General features: G+C 42.5%; 1 protein-coding gene across 2 annotated transcripts in view; it reads right to left on the bottom strand.

Moving 5' to 3' along the window:
* macrod2 (mono-ADP ribosylhydrolase 2) overlaps positions 1-21,650 on the bottom strand; it is a 746,875-nt gene extending 725,225 nt beyond the window's left edge. For both annotated transcript variants that reach the window (XM_063191009.1, XM_063191010.1), the window contains exons 1-3: positions 21,462-21,650; positions 19,831-19,935; positions 7,239-7,349 (exon numbers count right to left, since the gene is read on the bottom strand). In XM_063191009.1, the coding sequence (XP_063047079.1) occupies positions 7,239-7,349; positions 19,831-19,935; positions 21,462-21,498 (253 nt within the window). In that variant the 5' untranslated portion in view covers positions 21,499-21,650. The remainder of the gene's footprint in view (positions 1-7,238; positions 7,350-19,830; positions 19,936-21,461) is intronic.
* Between the last annotated feature and the right edge of the window lie 257 nt (positions 21,651-21,907).

Raw genomic sequence — 21,907 nt, 5'->3', positions numbered from 1 at the left:
TAAAATGTGATGATTCATGGGGGAACTTTTTGAGAAATGTTGCTCGGCAACAACATGATTGGGCTCTAATTTTCAGTGAGGTTCTCACAAAAAAGAAGACCCATGCGGCTGAGAAGTCCTTTGTATAACCAACACATTTCTCCAAGATCAGTGATTAAAAAAAAAAAAAAAAAAAAAACACTTACACAACATCAAGGCCTATTATTGGCTTTTACCAAACCATTGCTCACTTAATTGCAGACTGTATCCTCCTCTTCAGATGCTAAGTGCTAACTGGCCAGTTGCCAGGATCAGGGAACTTCCCATCCCAGGGTTGCGGTCAGGTAATAGTCAGCCTGCCATCAGCAGCTAAGGTGCTTAAATAAACTTTTGATGGCATTTTTTGTTAAAAGTTGGCAACCATGCCAGAAGTTATCAGCATGGGCTAAGGTTTCAGAATCACCTGGTTGCCAACACTGAACTTGACCTTTAAGGTCAAATTTGAAGGTCAAAATGTCTAACACTGTCAAATAACAGTGTTATTTAGTTAAAAATTGTTAAAAAGATGTTGAAAGTGGGCAACCATGCAAGAAGTCATCAGCATGAACTAAGGATTCAAATTCAACTTGTTGCCAACACGGAACTTGACCTTTAGGGTCAAATTTAAAAGGTCAAAAGGTCAAAACCTATGTTAGGTTAGACTTTTTGTGGGACTGTGTTCATGGAAATCTTTTTCAAAAGTTGGTAACCATGCTAGAAGTTATCAGCATGGACTAAGGTTTCAGAATCACCTGGTTGCCAACATGGAACTTGACCTTTAAGGTCAAATTTGAATGTCAAAAACAATGTATTTTCTGGTTTGCCTTTTTGGGTGATCTTTATATTCATGGAATTCTTGTTTTCAAAAGTTGGCAACCATGCTAGAAGTTATCAGCATGGACTAAAGTTTCAGAATCACCTGGTTACCATATAGAACTTGACCTCTAAGGTCAAATTTGAAGGTCAAAAGGTCAACCGAGGTCAATAAAAAAAAAAACAGTTTTTTGGTGATGTGCTTTCATAAAATACAAGTTTTTTGCATGGTACTGTATATTGAATAATTAGTAGGCCTATAATTTGATATGATTTGATTTGGCTTATCATGGTGGGGCTCTGGCCTGTCATCCTTAGACATTCATCATAGCTCATTAGCATAAAATTAACTTAAACTTGTATTTTCACTCTGGTCATCTAAATTACTTTATTCTTCTTTGTGAAGCACATTAAGCTGCTGGTATGAAATGGGATATGCCTTGGCTCACCAGTGAATTTGCTTTGCCCCATCAATTCACAGGCTTTCCATAGAAAAAATAATGACTTCTGTTATTTCTAATGTGTTTCAAATGGTTATAGCAATGAAGGATACTTGCTGATTTGCTATGTCATGTTGGGAAATTAAACCTACAGTAAGAGTAGATCACTTTTCTTGATGTTCTCATAACTACTGTAGAATGTTCTGTTGCAATTTCCCAGGCTTGAGTTTTTGTGTCACCTGTCCAAAGCAACATGCTTATCTTTGGGTATTGATCGGTCTAGACATGACTTTTTTCCAGAAAGACAAAAAGGCAATTGATATGTTACCACCAAGTGATGCATATGGATTGCATCTTGCATAAGCAAATCAGCAGGCAAATGTATGGCTGCAGTCTGACAAAGTACATATTAACAAAGACACTGAGGAGGCAGGTGGTTGGAAAGTTGTAGGCCAACACTTGATGGCTGTGTGGCAAATGAAACCTCCAGTTCCACATAGAACCAAGTGGCCAATACATGCCTGCAGTTGCCTGAGGAATGGACAGCCCTGTATACCTGCATATGATTAAAATGTAGAATGTTTAAAGGCCGTAGGGATAGAACATGATCTGGATGACACAACCTTTTTGTAATAACAGCAACAATAGCTCCTTCAAATACATAAATATTCAGTATGTACTGACATCACATTTGAATTTTAATCATCGTTTTAATTATTATTGAAGTTAAGAAACAATATGATGAATTACATTCTTGTTATTGACCATATGCAATAATCACTTTCATTCATACCCTAATAATAAAGACTATATAACTTCTAAATATACAGTCCCCTAAAGTATTGAAACAGAAAGGCAAATTTCCTTGTTTTTGTTGTTCACTGAAGACTTGGGTTTAAAGGGGCTCTAAGTAGGATTAAAAGGTTCATTAATCACTGTTCAGTCATCTGATACTTATTTGAGTCATTAGTAGGTGAAGGGTGACTCTCGCGACCACTTCCACAGTCCACTGTCAGAAAACCCCAAATTCAGCTTTTGACAGCGCTGTCCGCTTCGGGAGAAACAACATCAAAAGAGTGTTTTATTTTCTTTAATATCATTTGTTCCAATACTTTCACTCACCTAAAATGATTTAAATAATAAGAAATATCTCCTCCAGGTACTAATTATTTAATACATCATGCAAACGACATGTATTTTATGAAAGCACATCACAAAAACCCAAAACATTCGTTTATTTTATTTACCTCGGTTGACCTTTTGACCTTCAAATTTGACCTTAAAGGTCAATTTCTATGCTGGCAACCATGGGCTATGAAACCTTTGTCCATGCTGATAACTTCTAGCATGATTGTCAACTTTTGAAAAAGAATTCCATGGATATGAAGCCCTCCCCCCAAAAGGCAAACTAGAAAATGCATTGTTTTTGACCTTCAAATTTGACCTTAAAAGTCAAGTTCCATATTGGCAACCAGGTGATTATGAAACCTATGCCGATAACATCTAGCATGGTTGCTGACATTTGAAAAAGAATTCCATGAATATACAGTTCCCAAAATAGACTAACCAGAAAATACATTGTTTTTGACCTTTTGACCTTCACATTTGACCCTAAAGGTCAAGTTCCGTGTTGGCAACAAGTTGATTCTGAATCTTTAGTCCATGCTGATGACTTCTGGCATGGTTGCCCACTTTTAATATCATTTTAAAAAAATATAACTAAATAACACTGTTATTTGACCGTGGTTGACCTTTTGACCTTCATATTTGACCTTAAAGGTCAAGTTCCATGTTGGCAACCAGGTGATTCTGAAACCTTAGCCCATGCTGATAACTTCTGGCATGGTTGCCAACTTTTAACAGAAAATGCCATCAAACATTTATTTTAGGGTCTTGGCAGGCTGACTATAACAGGTTCAAGCCTGGGACAGGGTCATTTGGGCTGACCTTTGTCACACACACACAAAAACACAGGAAGGGTTTGCGGGAAAAATAGCACTGTATGTCTGTCCAATATTGGTGCCTGGTCCTCTAATGCAGTGTTTCTTAACCTGTTTTTAGGCGAGGCACCCTTTCAATTCATGAAAAATGTCAAGGCACCCCAAACCAACAAGCCGTAACATGGCATCGCATCCGATACCACACAAGCTTAGAAAAGTAACACATTTGGAGACGTCACACGACCTACGTTCGAAGTTGCAGCTGACTGGGGCGACCTATATTTACTTTATGGTGTGTAAATGGCAGATGAAAGATTCCACTGACTAGCATTAACTGATCAATTTAGACAAATATGTATTATATTACATAATTTATTTATCAGCCACGTTTCCGCGGCACCCCTGTTGAGAAACACTGCTCTAATGAATTTATAAGAGCAGGAGAGGAGAGAAGAGGAGACCGCTATGACTGATGCCAAATGATGCTTGAAGAGGCAGTTTAAGGTGAGGAGACAAGGCTGGAATGCAGCATGTCGGTGATTAGGGGTGTGCAAAAAAAAAAAATCGCATTGCGATACTTATTTTCACAATATACTGTATTGATTCATGACAAGGTATCGCAATACTTATTTTCACAATATTTCTGCCTCAATTATGACAATTGATTATTTGATAATAAAATTCTATTCGTCACTTGTTCATTTTGTTCAGTAGAGTGTAGGCAATATTTCTGTTGTGATGGAAGCGCTCCCAGATGCTAAAATGCTTTAATAACATAAATGACTTATGGATGCTACACAGCAAATGACACTTGCATGTAACTGAAGTAAATATCGCAATGCATCACAATAGTACATGAATCGGCGCAATACATTGTGACAGAATCGCATCGTGGCATGTGTATCGTGATGCTTATTGAATCGTGAACCCTGAATCGCCAATTCCCACCCCGATTGCTGATGGAGTGGAGCAGTACAGGGCAGAGCAGAGCCTGTGTGTGTGTGTGTGTGTGTGTGTGTGTGTGTGTGTGTGTGTGTGTGTGTGTGTGTGTGTGTGTGTGTGTGTGTGTGTGTGTGTGTGTGTGTGTCTCTCTCTCTCCCTGTCTGCGGTGCGGTGCAGGCATCTCATTAACGAGGAGTCCGACATGCTCGGCCCAAATCAATACATCACCGAGCTGTCAACAGCGGCAGCAAGCACGCAGACACACTCCACTCAAACCACGCTGAAGAGGAAGCTAAGAGCAGAGACATGAGAGCAGCAGACAAGCAGCTGCGGAGGGAGAGGAGGGGGAAGTGAATGAGGAGGGGAAGCTAGAATGTGGAAAACCTCACATTGTGGATGGCCCTACTGCCCCAGGTTCGACAGAGCCAGTCAGCAGGGCATTAAAGAAACACTTCGGTACACCTCGAATAATCAAACGGGTGAATTGGATATTACCAAGGTTGTGATTCAAAGCACTTCGTAAACAAAGTCCAGAACATCTGCCTTTCCACATGATTTGCTCACAGCTGTGTTCTGTTACTCACACCAGCTCCAGGTGAGAATCTCATCTACTCAGAGGAGTAGATGTGTGCACATCCCACCCGATGGGCCAGGTGCAGGACAATGAGAGTAAACGTTTGCCTGATGAAGACCTGAAGGTCGAAACGTTGCTCCATTAAATACACAATAGACAAGCAGTGTCGCGGACTTCTCTTTTCACTTGAGAATCTCATCTGCCCATCACAATGTTAAAAAAAAAAACATCCAAGTCACATGACATGGCCTTCTGGCCCACCTCAATATTGTTAGTAATTCTGTTATTACATTTCCTACCGTAAATAACATTTCACCAATAAAAATGAAATGCTGCAGCTTACTGTTTTTGCGTAAATCAGAATTCCTCACTGGTTAAAAAAAGAGGACTTGCTGCTAAATTTTTAATGCATGCTTGACAAGTCTGCTTGAAATGCCGGATCAGAAAACTTGCCAGATGATGCAACAAAGCCGTGACCTTCAGAGCAGTCAGTCATTCATTCAGTCAGTGTGGGTCCCTACAGTATATTTAGTGAACTCGATGTACTCTATGTAGTCCAAAATAACTAAATCAACTTTGAATTCTAAGTTTTGGGTGGGATAAGTCAAGGTCGCTAGCTTTACGTGAACACTATACTAATGTGTGTGTCTGTGTGTGTGTGTGTGTGTCTGTGTGTGTCGATAATGCATCACATGCGTTAGCAGCAGTCATTTCAAAAGACTTCTCTCTAAACAGCTGTGGAAAACTCCATCAGGAGAAGGTCAGCGACTATTCAAAGTTTGTTGCCCAAGGTTGGTGAGAGAGTTTCCTAACCCTGGATTAAAAAAGGTGAGAAAGACAGACGAGCAGTGTGCAAGGCTAAAGAAAAGTGTTGACTGCAGCTTGTTGATTTATTTTTTTTTTTTTATGTCATCTTCGCTCAACGATAACCTCCAGCCACTTTTCCTGTCAAACTGTAAAAGCAGTCTGAGCTGCGTGACTGTATTGAACTGTGCTGAACAAATGCCGTTATTATAGTAGGCCTACTCCACCAATGGCACACACGTATCCGGCGGTTTAAATATAACTCCTTCGTCTATTGTTCAAGCTGTAGGTGAGAGCATGACAAGGCGCTTTGCTCTGCTAATCTATCGCTCAACCAGGTGTAATTGTGCACAACACGCAGAGAAAAGCACCCTGTATGGCACCCGCTCAATGGAACAGCTGACTCCGTCTGGCAAGAAGTAAAAAAAAAACAGTCATAAGTTGTTGTTTTTTTTTCCGCAGGGACTGTTTTCTTTGCAGTTAACAATGTCACACACACTTTTCCTCCAATTGTCTGGACAGTAATTGGCTGGCGACAGTTATTTATGCTACCCGTCATCATTTTCTGTCTTGTTCCAAAAATCTGTCTGGCAAGATCAGCTGTCACTTGCATTATTGCCAGGAGTACCGTTCTCACAGTTCTCCGGGTCATGCTGGGTGAGGCTGGGGACATGCTTGCTGAGAGCCTGAAAGGGTAACTTCAGTCAATTTCAATTTTTTAAAAATATATTTTTAGGGGCTTTTATGCCTTTATTTGACAGGACAGTCGAAGATGGTGACAGGAAGCGAATGGGACAGAGAGACGGGGGAGGATCGAGAAATGACTCCGGCCGGACTCGAACCGGGGTCCCCGGGGTTAGGCATGCAAGCCTAAATGTGGGGGGCTTAGCGCGCTGCGCCACAGTGCCCCCCAACATGCAGTTGTAATGCTCACACTTCGCTGGCCTTGTCAGTACCTGAGGTTTTTTTTTCTTAAACCTTTTCCAAGATCCTGGTTCCTCTCCTGAACCTCCCTACTTCTTCCTGAAACCGATTCTCCTTCTCAGCAAGCTCAGTCTGCCACCTCCATTCTGCACCCATCCCTCCATCCATCCATCCCTCCAACTGATACTCTCCTGCTACTCATCCTAATCATATACAGTACATCCAGTTTAGACACCACTTCCATTGACTGCGATGGAGCTAGCAATACTAAAATAGGCCTACCTGAGGGTAAAGCCAGCAGGATTACATTCTATTGGTGCCTGTGCTTCCAAAATGTACTTCCAAAAAGTCAAACCAGTGATGTCAGCCAGGATTATATCTTCGATTATAAGTTGCTTTGGTTAGTAAAATCATCTGCCAAATGCGATGTAATGTAATGTAATAAAAGCCAGAGGTCAGACATTTCACATCCTGTGGTGTTCCCGGTACAAATAATGTAATTTCAATCATTGTGCCTACCTACAGATGCAAAAGTGAATACCTTTGTAAAATCATAAAACATAAATAGAGATTCACATTTGTATAAAATGTCATTGAAGCAGCACTGAAGTCAAAGAACAGAGGTCAAGGAAATGCACAACACATCATTTCACCAGCAGAGGGCAGGCTCCCCCAACAAACAACATCTCAGGGCCCCAGACAGGCACAGCACGCTGCACAGTGGGGAAACACACTCGCGACGTGCAGCGAACACACAGCGTCAGCATCCACACAAGCCCTTACCGGCATTCACAATGGCGTCCACCTCTAGAATGGTGATGTCACCCTTGTGCAGAGACACTTTCTCACTCGGGCAGAAGGGCTGTCCTTTCTTCTCCTCATCGTCCCCTTTCCCTGAAGAAAAAAACAAATAAACAAACAACCAACAGTCACTTCATTGAGTGAAATACATTTTTTTTAAGTGTAGTGTTGTCAGTAGTATTTCATGTAGCTGGAACAGTTTATTGAGCGGTTGTGGGTACTAGTACAGACATCATAGTGTTAACCCATTTCACATAAAAATAGACTTCACGACAGTGCTCCACAAAATTGTGTGGACTACAGGCATCACGCTGAGAGCCGTATAATAATGCACAGTGCCTCTGCCTCATACTGAAGGTAGGTAGGTAGTGTCGGGCATTGGAGACGTGGAGGTGTGAGTTTGGGAGCGAGTGAGCGGAAGCCAGCCAGGTATCTCCCCCCCTCTCTCCCTCTGTCAGCTCAGCTCGGGCCGGGGAGACGGGGGTCTAGCCAAGAGAGCAGAGCCGCACAGCAGAGCAGAGCAGAGGCAGTGGAGCATGGAGGAGCTCGGGATTGGCAAGGCTGACGGTGCATATGGGAGACGCGCATACTAATAGGCCTATAATGAACCAAGCAAGCGCCCCACAAGGCAGTCCACAACCACAAGGCAGCCTCCAGCTGACGACTCCGGCCTGATCCGATTACCTCCATATTTTTTTTCCATTCAATGTGGCTCCATTGTCAGTTATTAGGCTATTGGCCTTCATTGACTGCCACTTCTGACTGTGTAATAATAACACAATGCGGGCTATTCATCTTCACCATTGATTACTATGGATATTTTAAAAAAAAAGGTGGTGATCAGATTGTGGTAGTGAACAGCAGGAGAAGCTGGCGCTAACAGGATGCCATTTGGTGGCAGTCCATGCCATTTTGATCATAGCCATGGCAACCAAGATTACTCTACTTGAATCAATGCTAAAGAGCAGAAAATATGTGGAGGGTGGAAAGGCTTTTTAGAAAATCACTTTTTGACTGTGCCATGCACAGTGGTGTAGTCTACTTTTTTTTATGGTGGGTATACTGTATATTTCAGCATTTTTTGAAGTGGGTATACTGTATATATTTGTGCTATTCAAAACATAGCAATCAATTTTAAGTGGGTATACTGGAATCCCTGAAATATAGTAGTGGGTATACTCACTCCGTATAGGCCTATCCGCGTTCTACGTAGACTACACCACTGTGCCATGCACACCTTCTCGAAAGGGATCAAAACGTCTACACCTCACCCCAGCATCAAAGACACGTCTTTAGAGAATCTACATGTAGCTGCTAGAAGAATTACAGTAAAATAGTACTGAAATAATTATTAAAAAGGACTGTACAAAGTTAGCTTGTTCTTTTGGACTTCCATGGTCTTACAAAATGGTCGAAATGGGTATAATTAGAGTGGCATGGCCTCTTTAAGACAACCTCAAAACCTGGCATTCTGTGTATAGACCACATGCAACTGTGATTGCTAGCAGTGGGTTAGGATAAACCCTAGCAATGGTCATTAAAAAATCACTTGTGCTGTGTCAGTCAGATAACTAACAATTTGTTCAACGAAATATTGATATTGAGTGGGAACCAAGACCAAAACACGCAGTAAACAGCCAAATTGGTTAGTGACAGTCAGTTTAAGTAAATTGACTTGTGGGCAGTGGTGGACCAACATTGATAACTTTGAGTGGGAAGGAAGCAAGAGCAAATCTTTTGTTAGACCAGGGGTGTCAAACTCAAATTGCCCGAGGGCCAAAATCAAAATCTTAAACAAATTTGTGGACCAAACTCAATATATATATTTTTTTAAATGGACAAATATTGTGCATACACACACTTAACACATATTTCAATCTCCCAAACAGATCCCCATCATAGTGTAGAGAAAAAGAGAAAAGATGAGTTGCGTCTGTGGGGTAGTAGTATGAAAAAACCTTCACAAGATCCCCATCATAGCTCAAATGTGCCTGCACATATTCAGCTGCATATTAGTGTGAGCTTTTTCACTGGCCTGGTCCCACTCATATTCTTGTGGCACAGCAAATGTCATGTTCAAGTCTTATTACACTATATATTAATGGTGTATATGGACCAACTGTAATAAATATTTGAAATGATCTCGCGACTCTGCAGGCCAGATTTGACCCCCAGGCCTGAGTTTGATAGTCCCTGGTTTAGACAGTACTGTATGAAACTGAAGCCTGGCATTGCTGAGGCCGAGCCGATGGTCACTGCAGCCACTTGGCAGAGGGAGTGGATTCTATCATCCCATCGTCCCATCTCAGTGCCCTGGCCTTACTGGAAGCCTTTTTATAACCCGCTATCATTTGCCTCCAGCCGCAGAGGCAGTGTCTTCTCTGGCCTCCCCAAGTACATCGCTGTCATCAGATAATGACTGACTAGCCTCTGCAATTCTTTGAAACAGTCCAACAGCTTACTGACTGACAATGCAAACCAAAGAAGGTACATGCAATGCAGAAGATGTGCCAGTTTGAGATTGTGCAGTAGCAGACTCAATACCACTAACCTACAAACAGAGTTCAACAACATCACAAGGGCTTACAGGGTAGTCTGTAGAACAGAAAGAAAAAAAAACGTCTGACTCGAGTCATGACAAGTGTGAAGAGGTCGTCTTCTCTGAAGAGAGAAAAGTTTGCGGTGAAGCACCAAGAGGTTCAATGAGCCCGCTGACCCCATATTCTAGTTGGGGGGGAAATCCGCAGTACGGTACATCAAAGCTTCTCTGTTCACTTGACTGTGGTGGGCCTGCTCCACACTGTACAAAGTACTTGGGTGTTGTTCTACAGAGAGCTCTAGTGCACTGGGCTGGTGAACAATACAATGGGATTCTATTGACCAATGAGAAGATGTCATCATCAGGAGGCCAAAGGTTCTTCTAACAGTATTGAAGGACAATCTAAAGATTGGTAGTTCTTGTGCGCACACAAAGCACACTTCATTTAAAGTGATACTGTCCCATTTTTGGAAATAAGCTTATTTTACACCTCTCCTTGAGTTAAATGATTGAGTTTTACCATTCTCTTGTACTTTCAACCGTTCTCTGGGTAGGGCAGTGCAAATTTTACCTCCAAGCTAGCAGTTAACATTGAGTCCTATGAGACCAGCTGGCGGCTAACTGGTCTCATAGGACTCAATGTTAACTGCTAGCTTGGAGGTAAAATTTGCACTGCCCTACCCAGAGAACGGTTGAAAGTACAGGAGAACGGTAAAACTCAATCACTTAACTCAAGGGGAGGTGTAAAATAAGCTTATTCCCAAAAATGGGACAGTATCACTTCTTTAAGTATGAGTAATAAGTCAAGTGACACTTCCACCTTCTGCAGATATAATAAGGAAACTTACCATCTCACGAAACATAATAAAATATGTATCAATTCATGACAAGATGTCAAGCTGCTAAGCTTGCTCATGCAGTATGCAACACTGATGAACAGACATAGGAGCACAGTCTTCATTAAGCTGACGATGCACAGAGCAATTTTTGAGCAATGTGGCTGCATAACAACACTTTTTATTACAATAACACTTATCAAGCAAACTCGGATCAGGATTAGACAACTTTTTAGTCATTCCATCAGAAAGTTAGGAGCCAGTCTTGACTCTTGACGTTTCCCAGCAAATATTGCTCAAAAAGTTGCCATGTTTATTATTAAGCAGAAGCTGCTGTTTCAAACAGTAAAATGGCTTTGCAGTTCAACCAAAACCAAACTACGAACTCCCTGTGCTGAGAACGGCAGGCTTCGTTTTGCAACGTGCACTTCAAATATCCATTAGCCAGAATAAATAGATTTTCAAACCACATGTAACGTCATGCCTCAGGGATTTGGTAATTGGAACACCACTCTACCACTCTCCATGTTACTACACACATCTACCTTCTATGTTTAACTTTTTTGTGTCACTTTGTGCTCCACGTGTCTTTAAAACACAGACACTACCACAAGCCCCCACTCCTGACAAATAAACCACCACCTCCACTATAGCACTTCTACTTCCTAGAAATCAATGGCAGCTGCATGTTGTGTGGTGCATGGTGCTAAACGGTGGGTGGGCAGGCGAATGGATCACAGCAGCAGACAAGGCGTTCTGTCAAGATGTTCCAGCCTGCTAGGGCCAATCTGCTGCCAGAGCAGCACAGGACAGGAGATGCATTGCAAATGGCTGTGCTCAATCACCACTTCTACACGTTCAGCCCTTTTTTCCCATCCAATTAGCCCCCATGAAGTGGCACCAATTAGTACCTTGGTGTTTCTGTGCTACAGACAGGGCCGTACACAAAAACACACGTGTGCATTTTTGCAATCGCTCATTGTGTGACTGACCCAGTCATTAGCGAAACATCCAAACGGTTAGCCAGACCAACAAAGAGAATGCCCAAAATCCTTGAACTCTTAATTGATATTGACTAATTTGTCTGAGTGTCTGCAATTACACTATATAATATTGGCGGGTGCATGAGAATATAGTCACCCTGTTTGGCCTGAGCAATCAACTCGGTAGCTCCTGTGATTGCCTGTCAGGTTAGGTTAAGATGACAATAATTTGTTGCCAACAGCAAAGCCCTGGCCGTGTTTAATGAGCAACCAAAATGCGGGCGAGGGGTGTTTATTCATATGGCGCATAATTACATAATTCAGCAATTCAGTATGCCGATACATCATGCTGCAGACCCATTGGTCAAAAGGAACAACTGGTCCTACTGCCTTAGTTAACTTGAACAACAGCTGCTAAGCGGTGAATATGACCAGACTTCTTAATCTACGCATATAGGCACCATTGTGATGTTGCACATTGCATACTATTATGCCTCTCCTATATCTATTTGATGAGACAAGATCAATGACAAGTTAAAAAAGGAAATGCATGCATGATCTCTACATACCCATATGAAAAAGTCTTATTAAAAACGCATATGGATTATATCTGTTCCATAAGAATATTATAAGGGTCATACAAGGCACAAACCCACATATACAAATCTAACTATTTTTTTATTCATTTTCAGTCATATATGCCATACACGATTTATGTTACTATGGGCTTATATATTTCGTATAAGTAAAAAGATTGGAAAATAGTGCTGTCAGTCATATATGCCATACACGATTTATGTTACCATGGGCTTATATATTTCGTATAAGTAAAAAGATTGGAAAATAGTGCTGTCAGTCATATATGCCATACACGATTTATGTTACTATGGGCTTATATATTTCGTATAAGTAAAAAGATTGCAAAATAGTGCTGTCAGTCATATATGCCATACACGATTTATGTTACTATGGGCTTATATATTTCGTATAAGTAAAAAGATTGGAAAATAGTGCTGTTTTTGGATGAATGCCAATCAGATGTGTGCTGTATTTGTGCCATGTTGTTGTATATGTTACAGTGGGCCCTATGTGTATGCCATATTTAAAGGTGCACCATGCAATATTTGTTGTAGCTTATTTCCAGCTAGGGTGACCACTTGCTAATAAGTCCAAGGGGGGACAAGGGGTATGCTTCGGAGGGACAATGTGGGACAGGCAATATAGGCCTATATATAATCAAAGTGACAGTCAAGAAAGACAAATAAAAAATCATGAGTGAAGTTCTTCGTCAGGTTGATTTTTTTTCCGGGAAGCTTATTTAGACTGTCTAGGCCTGTGTTATATACAAATATTACATTTAAAGTCTCATGCTTCATATGACAAATGTGCAGAATTCATATAAATATTGGTGTCAGAAACTGTTTAAGAAATGTACAAATTAAATCAGGTTTGCATATAATTAAATGTATAAACTTTATAAAATTTATATACGAATATTACATTTCAAGTTGTAAACTTCATATAAACTTAATATAGGAAGTCTGTAAAATCCAACTACGGAACATGTACGGAACATACGTGTGATGGAGTGACCATCACTAGGGTTGTGGGTGTGTTCTGACTAACATGCCAACGAGCCTGGCTCTTTGGTGTAGCGGTCAGAGCCCCGGTTTACTACCCCAGAAGGTCTGGGTTCAAGTCCCAGCTGGGCAACTCTACTCCCCTTCGCTATAAATGGTGTCAGAAGTGGGATGGTACCGTGAGGCCATCGGAAGCGTACTCATGGTGTGTGAGCCGTAATTCCATGTGAGGGACCCCCAGGATTGGTTACCCCCGTGTGAGGGACCTCAGTGATGGGTGAAGCATTGATGATGGGGCACATTGGATGGGAGAAGCATGATGGGCAGTTGCGTGAGGGACACCATGAGTGTGTGAAGCGCACGCGTGCGCTTCCCGAAGGGGAAGGCAATGTGATGGAGTGACCATCACTAGGGTTGTGGGTGTGTTCAGACTAACATGCCAACGAGCCTGGCTCTTTGGTGTAGCGGTCAGAGTCCCACACGTAAATTGAATAAGACTTCAATATGATTTTAACATAAAACGTGCATTATTTCTATAGGAATATAGTAGTTTTCTCATATGTTTTAGTCAATATAATATAGTATTATGCATTGTTGGCATGTCAAACTCTTATAAGAATTTATACTGCATGCAGTCATGTTATATGGCATGCGTATAAGTTCCATATAGTATTTCTTTTCGAAAAGGGGCCATAATCGACTATCATGATAGACATATATTAGAAAAAGTATAAGTGACTCTTGCAAATCTGGCACATTTTTTCTATACGATTTCATGTAAGGAACATGCATGTTTGCAGTATATGAATCATATAATTCTTTTTCATATAGGTACGGTAGCTAGCTTCACAGAGGCAGACACATAAGTACTAAACTATTCAGTCGCACCACAGAGGATGACCACTGTGTGCAAATTCCTGTTCCCTCTTCTCCCTTCCTTGGCTATATCCTCAGCCAGCTCACTAGATCAGGGGTTCCCAACCTTTTCCAACATGGGGCCCACTCGAAATTGTCACAAATGTTCAGGGCCCACTTCTGACCCAATAAAGAATAAAACTCAAATAAATCAATAGCAACACACACCAAAATGATTATAATTTTTAGAAAATGATTTCAAGGCCCACTTGGAATACCTTCAGGGCCCACCAGTGGGCCCCGGCCCATAGTTTGAAAATCACTGCACTAGATAACATATTACATCATTTCAGGAGTATCTGATGTTGTGCATGAAGAGAAGCTATGAGAAGAGAGGTTCCATAATCGATGACAAGATGATTCCTTCCATTACAGAAGAGGTTACAATTGCATATTGAATGACCGAGGCGGGCTTCAGAACTGAACTTCATTGTTACGGCTATCAATACCATTGATGGGACGTGACTGCCTGGCAAAGTGAGATTGTGGTGCTTGTTGTAGGGCGGTTTTTATAAATAATACAGATTGCTTTTGACTACGTATGAGGGCATCTTAGAGCAGGCGCTGAAATTTTAAACGTTCATGAATAAAGCACTTGGAAACATAAACAGGTTGGGTTGCCAGGTCATCTTGGAGCTGCAGCAGTGTGGACAAAGGCGTTTTTTGGCGTCAACCATGGGCTTGGAGTCAGGGGCGGATCTTGAGGCCCTCGGCGAAATACTAACATGGGGCCCTCAAAAGTCATTATATAGACATGTAGACATTATATAGACACAATTCTGTGATTTGGTGCTATTTTAGTCATATACAGTATATCTTCGATGACTTTACATAAGTGTCAAATTAAGACCAAGACTACCTTTTTGTGTGTTTAGCGAGTCTGGTGTGACAGTTGGGGCCTCTATGGAGGACAGATTTGGTCGGGGCCCTAGGCAATTGCCCAAGTTTGCCTAATGGAAAGTCCGCCTCTGCTTGGAGTCAACCACGACCCACCAAGCAGTAACTCCTGTCGTCTGTGCTACCTGTCCTGTAGTTGCGAATACACCCTCAACTCTGATACAACTGACTAAATAGGGGTCATTCCACGCCAAATCAACAGGAGCCCGCGCACTTAGGTCTCAAAAAATTCTGAAAATATTACTGAGTGTACCCATGGCACTTAAAGGGTTTATGAAACGAAAATAAACGGTCATTCCCATTAAAGCCTTGTTTTTTTCTGATAGCATCGATGAGACTTTGAAGCCAATCATCCTGGAGGAACTTGTGAAAATGGCAACTCAAAGTGTGAATTCTGTGAAATTTGGTTTGACTAATGAGCTGGGCTGTGACATCAAAAAGGAGAGTCCCTGGTTTGCTAGTATGGCGATCTGAGAAAACAACACACATTTGATGGACCCACATCTTATAAAGGAACCAAAATTCTGAAACAAACATCAGCGTGTCGAAAAACCACACATCCAACCTCATGAGAAAAAAAAACAGCAGCACAAATCTATTTCAGAGGCACTGATACATCTGCAGAAAGTGACATGTCTGACAGGCGAAGTGACGATTGTTGACATAGCCTGACAGTTCTTATGTTTATGGTTACGGTTGCTAAGGGCGCTTTGCCATGACCCAAAGATGAAATGGCGTGTGTATTTGTTGACAAATGGGGGGCATTTTGATTCAATTGCGCGATATAGTGTGATTGAAATGCATGTAGGCTACATGCAAAAATATCATCAACTAGAGAAAAAACTGAGGTATTAGGCTGTTGGAAAAACACCCTATATAGCCTGAGTCCTCAGCATATTTTTAGCGTTTATCATTATTATTATTTTTTGTGCTTTAAGTCACAGGCGTCGCGTGTCCCTCAGCCTGACTCTGAGGACGAGGTGTGTCCAAACGTCAGCCACACGTGCACCACAATACTAAAAACAAACAATCAACGCTTCAAAGTAGGCCTACGCTATGTGCATCTCCGTTTATTCGCTAAGCAGTAGCCCAGTCTGTGAGTTGGCTGTCCTCGACCGAGAGCACCACGCTGATGCGCGGATATCCTCCCAAAACCAATTTATTGACCAGTTGAATGGCAATCAACAAAAAGTGCATATTCCGAGAGCATTCGCATCGGTTTGGCATGTAATGTGCATTACCCTTTCCTGAAAACAACATACAAAGCAGATGGACAAGGTAAAACGAGTAGCCTAAAGCAAAGCAGTGCACTCACCTGTCTTCGTGCCCGAGCAGTTACAGGGGCAGTTTCAGTCTGCACGCCGGCGATGTCAATTGTTGGAACTGCTTGAGGCAATAGCATTCTCTTCAGTCCAACCATGCCAGCGACCTCCACATTTGTGGTGAAGCACAAGGGGTGGAAATGTGCCGAGCACAACAGTGACCACGAGCTTGCTTCAAAACCACGCATTGGATCCACAGAGCCCTAGCTTGATTTAGCCTTCTCCTTGTCGGCCACAGTTCCATCATTCTTCACAGAAGGGAACTTGTGCAAAGATATTCCTTCTGTCAAGTAGCCATTTTTGCAGCTGGCACCGTTCGGCCCTCCAGCAACACACTGCTTGACACTGCGCTTTGTTTTGGTACTAGCCGCCATTGATCTGAACAAGGTGGAATGAGGTGAACTCACCCCTTCTATGTCACGCATATCATTTGCATAAAATTTGCATGTCACGAAAAAAACACTTTTTGGGAACGTTTTAACATGACTTTTAGGACAAAATATCACCCAGACAATATCACATTTTATTCACAAGGCTTAGAACTTTCAGAATCTGTCCTGGAAATGGTCAAATTTCTTTACTTTGTTTTCGTTTCATAAACCCTTTAAGAGAAACACTGTTACTTTATTTGAATGTAAGATGTATACTCTCCATGTTACAGCCAATTTCACTGGGGAAGGGGGGTGTCCATTTTGTTCACACTCTTTTTTTTGTCAAAGGTCACAAGCCCGTAGCTCAAGAACTAAACCATGTAGGAAGCTCAAATTTGGCATTGTGGTACATAGATAGGAATAGTTTGTTGCAAAACTGTCAGTTGAAATGGGCGTGGAATGACCCATAGGCATCTTTCAGCACAGGAATGGCAGAAAAAGGATAATTTTATCGTGATGCAATATTGTCGTCGCTCATATAGAATTTGATCTACTCCTTCAAACTTGTTTAAACCAGTTAATGGTCGTGAAGGGTGGCACCATCAGAAACGCCTTTCCCTGGAAACAAGTTGATGAAGCACTGAAATGACACATTAGAACAATGCATAAACGCTGCTTTCAGCTAGTTCACACATGCACATGCACTTACACACACACATACACACACACGCCCGCATACTTACACAGCTGCAATATTAAGCAACCTTGGTAATAAACTATTTTTGTTATTACTTCATTGGGTGTCTGTTGAAAAGCGTGGGACAAACGTTCATTGCACATCAAGTCAGACATGAAATGGAAAGTAGGCGCTGATTGCAAGTCAGAGACAGTAGATGTTGTGAATGTCTTACAGCTTTTGAAAAGAAAAAACTGTGAAGTTACAAAACTAGTGCGAGGACTGGTGAAGTGGACATAAACCGTTTTCAAACACAAGCTGAAAAGTGCCATGAAGCAGGCTGCTGGATGAAATCAAGCATCTTAACTTTTCACAGTATGTCGTGGCTGCTACGGGACCCTATATAAATAGGGAGACTTATTGAGTGAGTGCATTGTACGTTTTATTGAATTACCGATTCTCTTTGAAGACACGATGGAGAAAGCCTTTGAAAGGAAGATGATCAAGGGTGCGAAAGTGGTAGCATGAGCCACAGAATGAGGTTACGAGACACATGAGACTACTGGTGATCGTGTAAGAGGCTTTGTGGCTCAAGCAACTACTCCACTTCGTTTGGAATCCAGTCATTCAAAGATGCTTGCAGGGTTGCTAGAGACAGCCAGAAACGAATCAAACAAACTAAACTGGCTAAGGCCCTGCTGTGGCCAAATGGTAAGGCACTGGGTTCCTACGCCGGCAACCCAGGTTCGACTCCCGCCCCGCCCCCCATCTCTCCCTCCACTCGCTTCCTGTTGCCGCTCATGCCGTCCTATCGAAATAAAGGCAAAAAATGCCCCTAAGAAAAAACTTAACTGGATAAACTACAGTCGCTCGGAGAGATCATTCAACAACACAAATCAATGCAGAGGAATCAACTTTCCCTACTGTGTATCTTCCATCATTTGGGGTTGCGACATTGGCATGTCCTAACTTGTCATCAGGATAGGGCAGGGTTTCCATGGAACAGCACTAACCACTGTGAAGCGAGTAACCTGGGCCAGTTGTCACACTTGTGCAAAAAAACAAAACCGGTGCTCCAAAACATGAATGGTGTGCTAGGGAGGAAGCCTTGCTGTTGCCGCATCGAACTGCTCAGGATCTATGGTTGAGTAGCTTGTGTTTTTGAAGACAGTGCAGAACACGGCAGGTGTTACAACGGGCAGCAGACAGTCATGTCTGTGGTTGGCTATGGTTGCGTTTGTGGTGTGGTTGGTTGTGACTGCTGTTATTGTAGCTTCCTGTTGCATCAAATCAACTTTGCAAACCTGTTGAATGACAACTTCAAAACAGACACAAGCTATAGCACAAGGCATAGAACGCAATGTGTAGAGAAACGAGAATTGAGCAGAAGCTTATGGATGGCAAGGCCAGCAGACTAGTCGTAATGGTGATATATTGTATCGAATCGTGATCATCGTGATACGCAGTCACGATACTGTATCATATTGCAAGGATGCAGTATTGTGATATGTCCTTTCAAAGTTCTGCTAACCTTTAGTCCAGAAAATAACCACATGATGGAATAGTGTTCCTAAGCTTCAAATCATCATCATTATTGCTCTCATTGTTCATACTTCTATGTATAAACCATCATATTTTTATCGTATTTGTTCTTGGTCTTGGTCTCCTCTGGTCTGTCTTGCTCTGGGTCTGGGTCTGGGTCTGGGTCTGAGTCTCGATACTCTCCGGTTGTGGTAATGTCTTGGTCTCGGACCAAGAGGTCTTAACTACATGACTACACAATGCCTCCTAAACAAACGTGTTTGAACCATAGACTGTATAATGAATGGACAAAGCATCTGTGACATCTGTGCATCTGTGCAAGTGTAACGGAGGCCAACTAGCAGAGTGTGGCGTGGAACGTTAGTAAACCTTCCTCCCGAACCCTCAATACAGTGCGGTAGCGTTGGGCTACTGCGGGCATACTGTGACTCCCATAGCCGAACCGATGTAGTTGACGAGGAGGCAGGTTCGCGCCCCGAGGGGGATGATCTGTGTGCAGGAACACCTCCGTTACAGTGGTGCCGAAACCCCGGGATGGGAGTGAGGTTTAGGGGGGAGAGTGTAACAGAGGTCAACTACCAGAGTGTGGCATGGAACGTTTGTAACCCCCCCTCCCGAAGCCTCAATACAGTGCGATAGAGTTGGGCTATCGGACCGGCCCTTTAGCTCAGCACGCTCATACTGTGACTCCCATTGCTGAACCAATGTAGTTAACGAGGTGGCAGGTTCGCGGCCTGAGGGGGACGATCTGTGCAGGAACACCTCCGTCACACAAGCATATGTGGCATCTAAGCACCTGTGACTACCCACAGACTTAAGCAGCTTATTTTCAACCGCAGGGGGCTGCCAATTCAGCACACCTGAGCAGCTTCGTTTACAATCCACTAATTGAGTTTGGTTAACTGTACTATACCTGCAGTCTTTTCGTTTTTCCTCCATGTGGGTATCTTGTCAAGAGACGTGAAGTTGCCACGATACTCCTTGCGTCGCTCATCAAGTCCCATCTTCAACAAGCGCTCTGGTGTGAAAGAAAAAAACAACACCCCATGTCAATACTGGATCTGAAAATAAAAACTAAAAAGTTGTTTAATTAATAAATAAATGAATTTAATAAAGTGAAACTGGCTTTCAAGAGCCCTGCTCCCCGACTGGCCCTAGAGAGGCAGTGGGCTAGTAGCCTACAGAAGCTGTGGGTAATACATGAGTTTGCAGTGTTTGTAAACACAATATTATGAGGAGGGGCAAGACACTGGCAGCCAACCATGTGAGCTAATTTTTTGACCGACAGCGGTTTGCAACAATCAGAGGTTGAGTTGTGCGCAGCTAGGTTCACGCAGTCAGGTTATAAACAAAATTTAGAGCCCATGTATAGGCCTTGCCCTGATAGCAAAGGGATGTTGAATGGCCAACGTTGGATGCCTTTTTGCATTGATTTGATAGAAATTGACGTCGAGTCAACATCCCTTGGCCATCAGGGTGATTACTAGTTAATTGGACCCACCTGCATAGGTGTGCACACCATTCAATTCAATGAGAACTCATTCCCATACACTTCTGTCTCACTCTCCCTGGATATTGTTATAAATTCAATAAGATTGTCTCCCTGCATTGTTCTCGCAAGCTGGACAGTGACAAGTGGTATATAGAAGCCACTTGCTTGACATTAAGTTATTTAAGTTACTGAGATCAGCACTTTAATAGCCCAAAATCATTCATAGGCGTTCACTTTCAAATAAAGACCTTTCAATGAATAAAAAAAGCTGCATCTCACTTCAATAAGTATCCCCTTGAATAAAATAAACTACTTACAATTTTGAGTGGTACAACAAGCACGGCTAAAAGGGTTTCTGTCTTTTTGCCCCCCTTGGGAAGATTTCCCAAACTTCAGCTTCTAAAGCCTCTGAATATAAATCTGTACCCAAGTGCCCTTGTCATCACAGACCATTTGCATTCTGGCTGCAGCTGAAGCCAAATACCAACCCTGTGTTGAATATAACCTTTGCGACTTAGGTCTAACACCAAGAATTTAACAGCACTGTTGAAACCGTGATATAACCTGTGCATGCCTTGCCATTCAGGCACCACCTGGAAATCCACAGCTTGCTTGACTTTGGCAATTACTTATCCGCAGTGCACGGACCACTGTTTTCAGCCATGAAACGACCAATGTAGTGTGGACACAAAATCACCCACTGCGTGCATGACAGCAGTTATAAATCTAACAGGTGATTTGCTTACAAACGGCCTGGAAGAACGAGCCGGTTGCACTGCTGAAATGCCACTTGCGCGCGGCGTGGATGCTAACACGAGTTGGGTACCACGTTAGAATCCAGCTGAAGCATCCTCCAGCATCGATTCGTGTGGCACCTAGTTGTCTCACATTGATGGCTGAAGCCAGTCGTTTCAGTCCTTTGCTGTGCCCACTGCATCTCAAGTCTGTTGCCCGCACATTTGGTTCATAAACTGACAAATATGCTAACAGGCTCTGTAGTTGTGACACAAGCCACAGGCACGGAATGATAACGCTACAAAACCAACGCTTACCTTTCTCTGTTCTCCAGTCCTTTTTCTTCTTACTCATGGTGCCGTGGTGTATGGGCTTCAGATTGTTGTTTTTTGAGTGTAACAACCCCAGGCTCACAGCGAGTGTGTTCGGCAACTCAAGAGAAAGTGAAACAGCTTCTGGACGAGGTGTCTCTCACCTGAGAAGCTGTCAAAATATAGTAGTCTCTGTAGCATGCAACCTAGCTTGATTGTGCTGCGTGAACTGATATCGGTTACGGCAGTGGACGATTGGGTGTTTCAGACAGGGAAGTGACAGTGCGATAGGATGGCTTGATGTGGCATTCAGATAACAACCACGCTCTCTCTGACTGGGGTAGGTTGATCCATTGTCTTCACCCTCAAAGCGTTTGTGTGGTAGGCTAGCAACGGTGAAGTGTGCATGCTTCTGTCTGTGTGCATGGAGAGAGCATTCATATGAGAGTATT

Source organism: Engraulis encrasicolus, chromosome 24 (assembly GCF_034702125.1).
Source record: "Engraulis encrasicolus isolate BLACKSEA-1 chromosome 24, IST_EnEncr_1.0, whole genome shotgun sequence".
Taxonomy (NCBI): Eukaryota; Metazoa; Chordata; class Actinopteri; order Clupeiformes; family Engraulidae; genus Engraulis; species Engraulis encrasicolus.
Note: the sequence above shows the minus strand (reverse complement) of the source record. Positions and strands in the feature narration are given on the sequence as shown.